This window comes from Vicia villosa, linkage group LG2 (genome assembly GCF_029867415.1).
Source record: "Vicia villosa cultivar HV-30 ecotype Madison, WI linkage group LG2, Vvil1.0, whole genome shotgun sequence".
Taxonomy (NCBI): Eukaryota; Viridiplantae; Streptophyta; class Magnoliopsida; order Fabales; family Fabaceae; genus Vicia; species Vicia villosa.
In genome coordinates, this window is record NC_081181.1 from 165,970,371 (window position 1) to 165,982,992 (window position 12,622).

A 12,622-nucleotide genomic window follows, 5' to 3' on the forward strand; every position below is an offset into this window, starting at 1 on the left:
AATTTACCCCTATAAAATATAATTTAAAATAAAAAAATTAAATATTACAAAATATAAATAAAAATTAATTTGATATTAAATTAAAAATATTAATAATTAATTTAATAAAATAAAAAAATTAGAATATTTAAAAATAAAATAATTCTTAAAATTTTAAAAATATGAATTCTAATTTTATTTTTTATCAAATTAAATATATATTCTTGCAAGGGTAATTTTGTCATATATATATATATATATATATATATATATATATATATATATATATATATATATATATATATATATATATATATATATATATAAATTTGGAAATTATTTTTTTTTGGAAGAAAAGATAATTTTATTTCCAAAACAGTTAGGTACACGCCGGTTTAAAACCCATGCTACAAGGACAATCAACAGTTACAAATGTGCTTTATCAGCCACCAACTAACTAAACATGTGATTAGCCAATTCTCATCAGTTCTTTGTTCACATGAGTACGCAACGCTTTTCGACCGCTGCATCTAGTTACCACCGCTTGTTTAATGTTTTGGATTACATTGATAGGAACCTGATTTTGGAAAATAGCAGCATTCCGAGTTATCCATATATAATAGATTGTTTCCGTGAGTGATATCTTCAGAATATCTCTACGCCAGCCCTTTTTTTTCGTTTCTCCAATGAGCCACAACTTTTCTCTTTCCCAGTCCAGCACTGATCTGGAATATCCATTCCACTCCAATATATGCACCCATATCCGCTGAGTGTACTCACAGTGAAAGAAGAGATGAGGCAAGGTTTCATTTTCCTGGCAGAATACACAAATCCCATCCGTGATAATACCAATCTTCGCAAGCCTATCTTTCGTAGGGAGCCTTCCTAACATGACCAACCATAGGGTGAAACAGGCTCTTGGTCGAGCATGGTTGTTGTGAACCAATTTCTTCCAGCACACATCACCACGGTCTCCCCTAATATCCTTGTACATGTCCGCAGTTCTGTATTTTCCACTTTGAATGCTTGTTGCCCAATATTGGCTATGCTGAACCATCTCTCTGCATTTCATTATGCGGCACACCATCCAGGAACAGTTTGGTGGTACCTGCCATTGCATAACAGATCTGTTCTTGATGTAGTACGAATTAAGCCATCGAATCCATAATTTGTCTGCCTTCATATGAAGATTCCAGAGAAGTTTACACAAGGTTGCTTTATTCCAATCAATGATTTTTTACTCAATAGTATCAATGATTTTTTTTTCATTATTGAAAAATATTATTTTTATTAACTTATTAATTTTAAAATATTTTACAAAATAATATAGAAAAAATATAGTTATTTTACAAGCGTGTGTGTGAGTGTGTGTATATATATATATATATATATATATATATATATATATATATATATATATATATATATATATATATATATATATATATATATATACTATCTGTTATCCTGTGTCAACCAAACACATGATAGGATAAGTCTTATCATGTCTGTATCATATCCTATCCTTATCCTGCTTGATATCCTATCATGTCTCTATCATATCCTGCGCACCAAACGGGCCGTAAAGGTATAAATAAAATGATGAAGACTAACTAAAAGAACTTAAACAAAAAAGAAAAGCAATCGATATATAGCACATCGACACTCGTGAGATCAATTTTTTTTTCACTTAAGGTTTCTACTTTCCATGTTTGAAATTTGGTTGTTTGCTGCATATTTTTACGAAAGGAAGAAAGTGTAACAAAAAATGGAGAAGGAAGAAAGTGTAAACAAAAATGGAGAAGGGTTGGGCAGGTGTAAAATTTGGTCTGAAGAAAAGATTAAGTATGTAGTCATCGGTTTGGCAGTTTCTAAAAACTAAAATTGAGAACAGAACTAAATCAAGCCAGTTTCCATCAGTTTGGTTTAGTTTTTAAATCTAACTAACGAAAGTCGATTTACTATTGAATTGATTTGGTTTGAATTGTCAGTTTAATCGGTTTGTTCTGGTCCGCTTACACCCCTAATGATATTGACTACATTTATAAGAAAAAATATATGTGAATTTTGAAAAGTGTATTTTATAGAAATTTATTTTATACTAATAAAGTATATTGAATTAATTCTCATATAAATTAAATTGATTCTACGGAACGATACCATGACAATCAAACGATGGTAAGTGAATAATATCAGATTCAGTAACTCAATAATTGTTTTGATTTCCAATTTTTTTGGGTCAAGTAGTCTAGTGGTTGGAGTTCACCCTTCAAAGATCAACAAGTGGGGATGTCGCGGGTTCGAATCCGGAACCCTGCACCTGATGTTCTTGTACAATTACCAACTAAACTGACTTAACGGGACATCGATTTCTAATCTTTGGTGAAAGATATATTCTCAACTTTGGTTAAAATCTTTAGGCTTTCTTCAAATCTTTCTTAACTGTTGGAATCTTATTAGTATTGAAGCATGCTTTAAAATATTTGAGAGATGCAAAGAAAAAAAGTTTCGAGATTACTAAAGATCAGAAAGCTGCTAAGGTAGGTCTATCGAACGACAAGTCCGATTCGAACGATTCGTGGGTATTAAATTTGGTCAGTTTGTTTGGTGGATGTGTTCATTAATATTGGAATATTTTATATTAATTTTGAGATTTCTTAAGATAATCTAAATTAATATAAAATATATTATAAAATATTTATAACATTTTAAATCAATATGAAAGATATTGATAATATTTTAAATTAACATAAAAGATATCATAATATATCTATTGTATTCTAAACTAATATAAAATATATCATTAGATGTTTCATAATATTTTTATTCTAACAATTAATGTGTTATTTTTTTTGGATCATTGAGGATTTGTTGGGTTTCAACCATTATAAATATGCATCTCTATCATTCTTGATTTCATAATTTTTAGGAAGATATATAGATGGATTTTAAAATACTAGTGGGAAACTCGGAGAGGCAAGAGTTGAAATTCCTTGAAGTTTTTGGAGTTTGGAAAACCTTTTGAGGTATCAAAGGGAGTCGAGAAACACTTCAAAACTCCCTGGGCTTGTGTGATTTATATATTTAGAGTTGAAGATATGGAAACACTTTGGTAGAAATAGGGTTTGGTTTGTGGGACCTCCAACGACTTTTTTTTGTAACTCATTTGTAATCTAGGATAACAAATTTTGGGAGTATAGTGAATCAGAGAGCTGCTATCTCTCCCAGAGTAGATGGTTTGATTGAACAACGTAAACAAATTATTGTGTTCTTGTCTTTTATCTTTTTTCTTTCTTCTTGTGATTTGACTTTTACTGTTGGCAGATTATTGTGTTGCTTTAGGCCATTTATTTTTGTTGCAATTGTTCTTTATCACCCCACATCAAATTTTTTGGTGTGTTTGAACTCTGAATAATTTTTCTTAATTACTTTGAGTTATTCTACCTGTTTTTTTTTACAACGAGTAACATCGAATGTGGGAAAAGGGGATATTGTTTTTTATACAAAAAAGGGTATTGTTTAAAAGTGGGCACCATGTATAAATGAGAGGCTGAGAAGTTTTCTGGACACAAAAATTATGCATTGTGGAAGGTAAAGATGCAAGCAATTTTAACTCAATAAAAGTGTATTGAAGCAATGAAGGGTGAGACATCGATGACTGCACGCCTAACACAAGTAAAGAAGATCGAGACAATGGATAAGGTTAGGAGTGTCATCATCTTGTGTATCAGGGATAAAGTTCTCAAGAAAGTCGTCAAGGATAAGGTTGCGGCTTTGATGAAGGCAAAACTTGAATCGTTGTATATGACCAAGCCTTTGGCTCACAGGTTGTGTCTAAAACAATAACAACTTTATTCATTTCGAATAAATTTTTTGGTGTGTTTGGACTCTGAATAATTTTTCTTAATTACTTTGAGTTATTCTACCTGTTTTTTTACAACAAGTAACGTCGAATGTGGGAAAAGGGGATATTGTTTTTTATACAAAAAAAGGTATTGTTTAAAGTGAGCACCATGTATGAAGGAGAGGCTGAGAAGTATTCTGGATACAAAAATTGTGCATTGTGGAAGGTAAAGATGCAAGCAATTTTAACTCAATAAAAGTGTATTGAAGCAATGAATGGTGAGACATCGATGACTGCACGCCTAACACAAGTAAAGAAGATCGAGATAATGGATAAGGTTAGGAGTGTCATCATCTTGTGTATCAGGGATAAAGTTCTCAAGAAAGTCGTCAAGGATAAGGTTGCGACTTTGATGAAGGCAAAACTTGAATCGTTGTATATGACCAAGTCTTTGACTCACGGGTTGTGTCTAAAACAATAACAACTTTATTCATTTCGAATAGTAGATAACAAATTCATACTGGAGCATTTAACAATATATCACAAAATTATTGATGATTTTGAGAATATTGAAATGAAGATTGAAGATGAAGACAAGACTCTAATTTTGTTAAATTTGTTACCCAAATCATTTAATCACTTTAAGAATTCTATTTTTTATGATAAAGAATGCACTACGATGTTTGTTCTTTATTTGTTATTGATATACTTATTTGTATTGATAGTTTGAATTTAAATAAAACGTATTAAACATTTTTTATTGATGTACCTATTAGTAGATTAGTAATAAAATAATACTTAAAAGTAGTATAAAAATTTAAAAGCAAGATCAAAATTTTCTTTTAAAAACACCATTAAAATGTAAAGGGTGGACTTTAGGGGCCATCGTTTCATGGATCAACATAACGTCATATCTAGGGCTGGACAACGGGCCGGGTTGGGCGGTTTCGGGCCCAAAAGCCTCACCCAACCGAACCCACGGTTCCACTATGAAGGCCCATTTCCGCCCAATATTAAACACGGTTTGAACGGGTTCGGTTTGTGCGGATCGCGGGTTAACCGAAATGGTTTAGTCGGGTTATTGGGTCGATTCCTCTTCCAAAAAAATGAAAGTTTAACAAGCACTTCTACAAAATGATATAATTAATAATTGGCCAAATATCATCTTGGACCTTAGTTAAACATGATACCAGTATGATTCAATGACACATTCAATCTTATAAGTTACAATTACAAATTATTACAACCAACACATTCAATATTTACAACCAACACATTCAATATCACTTCCTCGGAGCAAAATGCTGCTTGTTTATACCTGGCAGGAAGACACATTATAAAAAACAAAGGAAGATTAATAATTAGCAACATAAATATTATCCTTACTGAAAGAGAAATGAAAAAATTATCTTACATTTGCAAAAGATACTTTAGCCATATGTAACCATATCTCCATTGGTTATGGAAGGAGGTTTTCATTCATCTGCTCCAAGCTTCTACCCTGCATAACATTATTATTATTCCCATAACTTTAATTGATAAAACTTCAAAAAGGAAGCATATAAAAGAAAAATATACCACTTATATAAACCAAACAAGACAACAAAAATTTACACAATACACCAAGATAACACCAGACAGCCTCACAAGCTCATACCATGCTTCCCTTTCCAACTTCTGTTCCATTAATGTCTGCAAAGATAAAGCAATAGAAATTCAATTAACTAGTTTTAATAGAAATTCAATAGAACTTGTGTTCTAATATCATCACCAAACAATAAGTTCATATCATAATAAATGAAAATTATTGTAATTATAACTAGTTTTCACATAAATTAATGTTTACTCTACGCTCGCGGCATCGTCTAAAGCAAAATTAACTATAGTTTCAGAATCGGTAAACCTCTTATGTGCAGATACTATGAGAGCTTACAGCTGCCAACCTCTTGCAGAGCTTCCAACCGTCATTTTTGAGTACCTCATTATATTATGATAAGCCGCATCTAGATTCATCGAAATCGCATTTTCGAGTCCAAGGTTGAACCTCCCTTCTGCATTCTCATATTCAGTTAGAGATGCTGCATTTAGAAAGTTCAAAGACTCTTTTTGAAATGTAACTCTTTTAGAATACACTATAGATGTTCTAGCTGCTGTCCCGTAACAGAATTTGTTGGCCTTAAACTCTAAAATGCTCATTTTGATGCTTGGCTAGATCAATAACTTGTTGTGAACTGTAAACTGAAACCAAATCATACAAAACAACACGTACCTCATAGAGATGGAGAGACATATGAAATTTATATGGAGAGTCAAGAGTAACAGAACAAATCATAAAAACAAACCAAACAATAACCCCAATCAAAAGTTAGAACTATCACTAAAGAAGTTAGAAAATAGAAAGGGTAAGAAATAAAATTACACACCTTTACACCTTCAGCTCATAGATCAGAAAAAATGCATCCTAATGAATCACAAAAAAAAAAGTCAGAAATCAAATAAACCACAAAACTTAGAAAATCATAAATCTAAAACTAGATCAAACACCAACCTTGCAAACGAAAGTGATGAGAGAAGAAAAATGGAGAAAGGAAGACTTGGAGGTGCGGAGAGCATGAGAGACGGATATAGTTTGTTTCATCAGAAAGAGAGAGAAAAAGAGAGAACACGTAAAATGAATGAATAAAAATGGTGATGATGATGATGATGGTGACTGGTAAGCAACGGTGGTGGTGACTGGTGAGCAACGGTGGTGGGGAGTGATGAAACGATGGCGGTGGTGAGAGGAGATTGTGGCTGCTAGGGTTTCATCAGAGAGAGAAAGTGTGTGAAGTGAGATGTGGTCTGAAGCTTGAAGCTAGTATTACACCCCCAAATGACAACGACATCGTTTCTCAATAGTCATTCGGGCGGGTCTGGGTACCTGCGGTGCAACATTTCCTACCCAGCCCGCCCATTTGAAACCACGTGAAACCGCAAGTTTCACCCATTGGACCCGTTAGTCCGATTGGACCCGCCCATTTTCTTTTTGTTTTTCGGTTTTCCAAGGGTTGGGCCGGTTTCACGGTTTTTGTCCACCCCTAGTCATATCAGTCACTTGACTAGTGATTGGTCAGTCACCATTTCCAATTTGAATTTAAAGGTTAATTTAAGAGCCCATCTTTAACACATTCTTCGACCTTTCAAAGTCAAAACTTATTTACATCTCATAAATACTACTCCACATTACACAAGTTTTAAAAACGTTGACATCATCAAAATTAATTTTTCTTTAATTTTTCCATGCTCAAGGAAGGATCCTCCTAATCAATAGTTGAATACCTAGTAGATATAACTAAAGTTTAATAATTATTTTAGTTATTTTCTCTGTTTTTTTTTAATTGTTATTTAATTTAGGTTTTTATGGCTAGTATGATAGTGCTTAATAAATTTTCGTTTTTTTTTTTATTATGACAATTTTTATTACTATTATTTTTAATTATCTAGACACGCCAGCCTTAAGTTTTTTTAAGCTTTAAATATTTTTTAACAATTATGTAATCAATTTCTCCAAAATTTAAACATTGTTTAAATTTTTAATCAATACAACATTTCTATTTTCAAATTCTTCAACATGGTTTTTAGCATAATTGTTATATTTTTTATAAATAATTGTGAATAATTTGCAAAACAATATATATATATATATATATATATATATATATATATATATATATATATATATATATATATATATATATATATATATATATATATTGTCGGGAAGAAGAAAGAGTACTACTTTTTTAATAGCAATAAAACAAATATTATTGATAGAATCATGTCTCTTTACAAACAAACAATATACTCTTACAACAGAAATAAAAAAGAAAATTTATGTGGCAAATAAAGTCATATATCTCTTTACAAACAAACAGACAATAATATTAAAACATCTACCGAAAAAAATATAGTATAAAACAAAATTAGTCAATAACATAAGCACAAATTCACACCATAATGATCTCTTTATCCTTTTCCAAAGGCTATTGTGTCAAAAATGTCAAACATGATAATAATGTTAATGTAGCAATACAAGTCAATTAACTACGTAGTTATAGATAAGTTGATAGAGAAAGGGATACCGTAGGTTCACTAAGACCACTCAGTCAAGGTTTCATATTAGTTGTCATGTAAAAGATAACATATAATATAAACCGTGATAAGCAATGGGTTTTTGTTGATTGGGTAGAAATAGGGTGTAGAAGAAAAGTCATTAAGTCTAATTCATTTGGTTTAGGTCAAAATGAAGAACTTTTGGTATTATTTAAATATTTGATGTCTCAATCTTTAAGTGTATTGAGCTTGATTGATGTTATTTTTCTTTCTAGTATTGTTTTTGTGTTATGTTTGATGTAGGTTGAATTTTGTTGATTGTTATTTTTTTTTTTTCTCTTTATGGTGAAACAAAATGAGTGGATGAGAGGTTATTTTCATATTTCTTATGTGTTTTTAAATTATCAAAAGTTCTCCTTTTATAATAAAACATTTAACTTAAAATGAAGGTTTTTTAGGGCCGGATCTACATCATAATTGATTAAGTTACAACCATAATCGATTATGACAATTTTTTTTTATCTAAACCATAACTTATTATAAGGCGTCATTAGTCGATTATTTATGGATTTTGCCCCATAATCAATTACACTAGTGTCATAATTAATTAGAAGGTAAATTTTATTGTCTAATCGATTAAGTGTAGTATAATTGATTATACTTAAACTTTGAAAAAGTTTGCCTAAACCAATATGTATTAAAAGAAGTTTTTGGAAATTATAAGAAGTTTGAAAAATATTTGTGTGTGTTTGTGTGTATATCATGTTAGTATCTTGAGAGAAACGTATTAAATATTTCAAACTAATAATTCGAAACAGATAAAAGTAACTAAATCACATTATCAAATGGGGAGCTTTTTGCATAAAAGTTTTTCCTTTGATTTTGTTCTTAGTATTTGATTTTCTTGTTTTAATCATTGAAACTTCTTGCTTTTTAATTTATTTCAATCCTTTTTTTAACTGTGTTTATGATAGTTTTACTTTATTCTACTTATCATTATTAAAATTTATTATACACATTAAGAACATATAGTCACATATATTGTTTGTTGACTATGCAATGATAAAAAAATATTATAGTTTGTTCATTTTTTTTCACTTGCTAACAAACATTTTTTAGCTACTTCACTCAAACTACTTTCACTGACATCCTCTAATATTAAATGTTATTGTTTGGTGTTACCATAAAAGACTTGACTGACTAATGATGCATTACCAATAAAATTTGAACCATTTAAAATATACAAACAACACATTTTATACCCTTTAGCAATTATATTGCATCATGGGAAATTCTCGACATGTCATGTTTAGTTCTAGTGTAATAGTCTAAATCGCCAAACATGTTTATAGACAACAAATTTTGCTTTAGTTCAGAAAAATACCTCAATATGTAAGAGGAGCCACTACAACATTTTTGACTTTAGGCAACGAAAGTATAGACAACGGCTGAAAAACCGTAGCCTAAAGTTGTATAGGCCGCGTTTTTTACACGTTGACTTTTTTCATGAAAACCGTCGTGTAATCAGTTTAGACTACGGTTTTAAACCTGAGGCTATAACAAAACCGTAGCTTATTCACCTTTAACTACGGTTCTGAACCTGCGGTAGTTTCTTATATTGAAGACAACAGGTTTAAAGCGCGGCCTAATCTTTAAACTACGATTTTCTAAATGTGGGCATAGCAAAACCGTAGCTTATTCACTTGAATTTCTTTTCTCCACTTTTTGAAAAAAATTGAAAATCTAGGGATCGAACCCATATACTACACAACCAGCAGACCATCATGCGTGAATGATGTTTTTATTGTTGTAATTTCACACATATAATAATTTTATAATATATTTATAAAACTTACTGGAAGATTTTCATCCTCTTAATATTTTCATTAGTTTAATATATTTGTTCCATGTTTTGTGGCTTGTTGTAAGGGATTGATTAATTTTATATTATAAGCTTTATTTTAGACTTTATATTATAATAATTTTTAAAAATTTATATATTTTAATTAATTTTTTTAAAGTTTGATAAAAAATTATTTTAATATATATCAGATAATTTAAAATGTATGATTTCGTCGAAATAAATTTTAAATTTTAAAATTATCTTATGAATTTAAATAAAAATAATTATAATAATAATTTAAATAAAAAAATTATCAAAAATTTATTTTAAAATAAATAAAAAATGAGAAAAAGAGGAAATGCTTAATATTTGTTGCTTTGTTTTACTAATACGTAGGATGGGTTTATATCATTTCTTATTTTTTATATTTTTTATGCCATTAATGTTAAAAAAATAAATTAAATATATAATGTATTGAAAGAATCAATTTCTTTATTTTTCATTTCTTTATTTTTCTACTGATAGGTACTGTAGGATAATCTCCAACCATCCAATCTGTTATATTAATTTTATATTTTTACTGGGTTTTAAATTATCAGTATTCTTTCAGCCACAACCACAAATTCCAAATCCCAATTCTAAACCTAAAATTACAATTTGAGTCATGTATCGTCTCTTTAACGACAAATCTCGATAATCCTCTCCAGCCTTATCATCTCCGTTTTCGCTCACCGCGCTCCAGTCTCAACCTTCCGCAATCCAACACCCACGTTGCTCGATTTACGGTATTTGCTTCATCCTTCCTTCACTTGTCAATAGGAGTGTTTCTCATGAATTGACGCAGCGTCTGCGTCAATCTTCACACTGCAACCTTGAGCTTTACTTGAATGTCTATGATATGTTCAATTAGATTAACCAAATTGTTTCTGTTAAGATTTACAAAGACTTAACAACAAAAAGGTTATTTTAATTTCACCAATCCTTGGATGTTTATTTTTTTTTTCTTTTGAAATATTTGTATTTTTGTTTTTGATTCAAATTCAATGCTTTAGGTGAATTAGGTTATGGTTAATTGAAGAGTTTTGATTTGTGATTGATTTATTTATTCAGTGACATTGGATGTGCTAAAGGAAGACACTATTGAATGAAAGGGATGAAACCTTCTTCATTCCTCATTCTCGTGGAAGATTTGTGACCTAGCTTCCACCTGTTCATCTCATTGTTCTCACATGCGCTCTCCCTTGTTCATATCAGATTTTGAAAGTTTTTTTTTTTTTTTACAGTTTATCATGATTTATGAAGTGCTCGAGACTCATCCGTTTTTATTTCTAATTGCTTTAAATGAGTTTATTACCTACATGGTACAGGGACTTCTCAAAATATCGAGAATTTGGTAGGGAGGTGAGCAATGTTAGGGATATTTCTTTGATAAAATCTAAAATAGTATGTGCTTTCTATTCTTTTAATTTCCATCTATCTCTATAGAGTTTGAGGTGCTTTTTAATTTTTGTGGGGTTTCTATCCAAAGTTTGGCCGGTAACCCCAAGGATGCAAAATAAGGTTTTTATGGATTTGGATTCACCTTCTTGTGAACATTTGAGTCATGGTCTTTATATTCATGGAGTTGTTTTGATGTGTGACTTGACGTGGCTGATATTAGTGACTTTGTTGCTACTAAGGTACTCTTTCAACTCTCTTATTTTTGTTTTTATGAAAGGATGTAAAAATACACCATGATTTGATTGAGGAATGGTAAATAATTGAACCATCATCCACTATTTCTCTATAAACTTTCACTTTTTATTTCATTGCCTCACACATGAACACTAATTCAATTGGAAATCTTGTGAACAGTGCTCAAGGCTATGCAAATGGACGATGATAAATATAAAGATCAAGTTGTATTACGATGAAGATTTACTAGCTTTCTTAGTTTTCTGTTGATTAATTTATATTGTATTATTGTGTTTTTTTAATGTGAGTACTAGTATGAGGGAGTGATGTGTGATATGTGTGATACACAGTGATTATGCATCTGTCATATATATTTTATCTCCTTTTGAACCTCTTGCACTCCATATGCTTGAAGTGATTATTCAATATATTTTATTGCCTTTGTTTAAGTGCCACACTGGATTCGTACTTTGTGGGAGAGAACTAATTTGGTTCCTCCATTGTAGGTAATTTTTTCTAAATAAGTGTTGTTAAAGTCTAAACTCATTTTTGTTGTAGCTAGCTTAGTGTTGTTAAAAAATTGAGTCAAACTATCCCAAACATTAAATATTATTATCAAATCAAACAAATCTACCTTATTTTAACTCCAAAGTTTCAATGTATTTTTTTCATTTGGCATACAAAATAAGAGCATAACGAGTGCATGACCAAATTCTTATGTGTTTTCAAATGTGTTATAACACAATAACACCCTCATAACCATAATTATATAAGGAAAGTACAATATCAAGGAAATTACCCTTGCTCCCCTTCTCAAGACAATCCTTCTTGAAGTGTCTATTTTATGAAAAATGAAGCATTTGTAATTTCATTTGTCGAACCTCTTGGACTTGGGATTTGACCTTTTTTTAATCATTTTAGTTCCCTCTACTCTTGCTACTCCCTCTTGAAACATTCAAAACTCTTCATTATCTTCCACCTTCGAGTCTTTAAACTTTGTAAGTTTGTTGGTTCTAATAGTCAATTCAACATATTCTAAGATAATATTGACTTCTTTACCATAGAGAAGGACGTTCTAGAGATGCTCAAAATATCTAAGTAATGATATTAACCAAAGTAGAGTCTTGTCTCATCATTAAAGTTTATCTTAATATTCAGCAAGTCATCAATAGTTTTGCGAAACATCGTTC

General features: G+C 30.4%; 1 protein-coding gene and 2 long non-coding RNA genes across 5 annotated transcripts; 1 reads left to right on the forward strand and 2 right to left on the reverse strand.

The window, feature by feature from the left end:
- Nucleotides 1–448: 448 nt before the first annotated feature.
- On the reverse strand, nucleotides 449–1,051 carry LOC131650566 (uncharacterized). The gene has a single exon (XM_058920272.1). The coding sequence runs from the start codon at nucleotides 1,049–1,051 to the stop codon at nucleotides 449–451; it is 603 nt and encodes a 200-aa protein (XP_058776255.1).
- A 3,897-nt stretch (nucleotides 1,052–4,948) lies between these two features.
- On the reverse strand, nucleotides 4,949–6,919 carry LOC131652848 (uncharacterized). Of its 3 annotated transcripts, none has more exons than XR_009298849.1 (5): nucleotides 6,372–6,918; nucleotides 5,757–6,284; nucleotides 5,402–5,515; nucleotides 5,238–5,324; nucleotides 4,949–5,141 (listed from the first exon to the last, which is right to left on the reverse strand). It is a non-coding gene; the product is annotated as an uncharacterized LOC131652848 (long non-coding RNA). The 3 variants fall into 3 exon arrangements; XR_009298848.1 differs by having other exon boundaries at nucleotides 5,727–6,284; nucleotides 6,372–6,917; XR_009298847.1 differs by having other exon boundaries at nucleotides 5,402–6,284; nucleotides 6,372–6,919.
- A 3,439-nt stretch (nucleotides 6,920–10,358) lies between these two features.
- LOC131647334 (uncharacterized) lies at nucleotides 10,359–11,858 on the forward strand. Its single transcript, XR_009297795.1, has 2 exons — nucleotides 10,359–10,543; nucleotides 10,869–11,858. It is a non-coding gene; the product is annotated as an uncharacterized LOC131647334 (long non-coding RNA).
- Nucleotides 11,859–12,622: the final 764 nt, after the last annotated feature.

Excerpts from the sequence above, each read along its gene's own strand:
- LOC131650566 (XM_058920272.1), bottom strand. The coding sequence starts at position 1,051 with ATGAAATGCAGAGAGATGGTTCAGCATAGCCAATATTGGGCAACAAGC.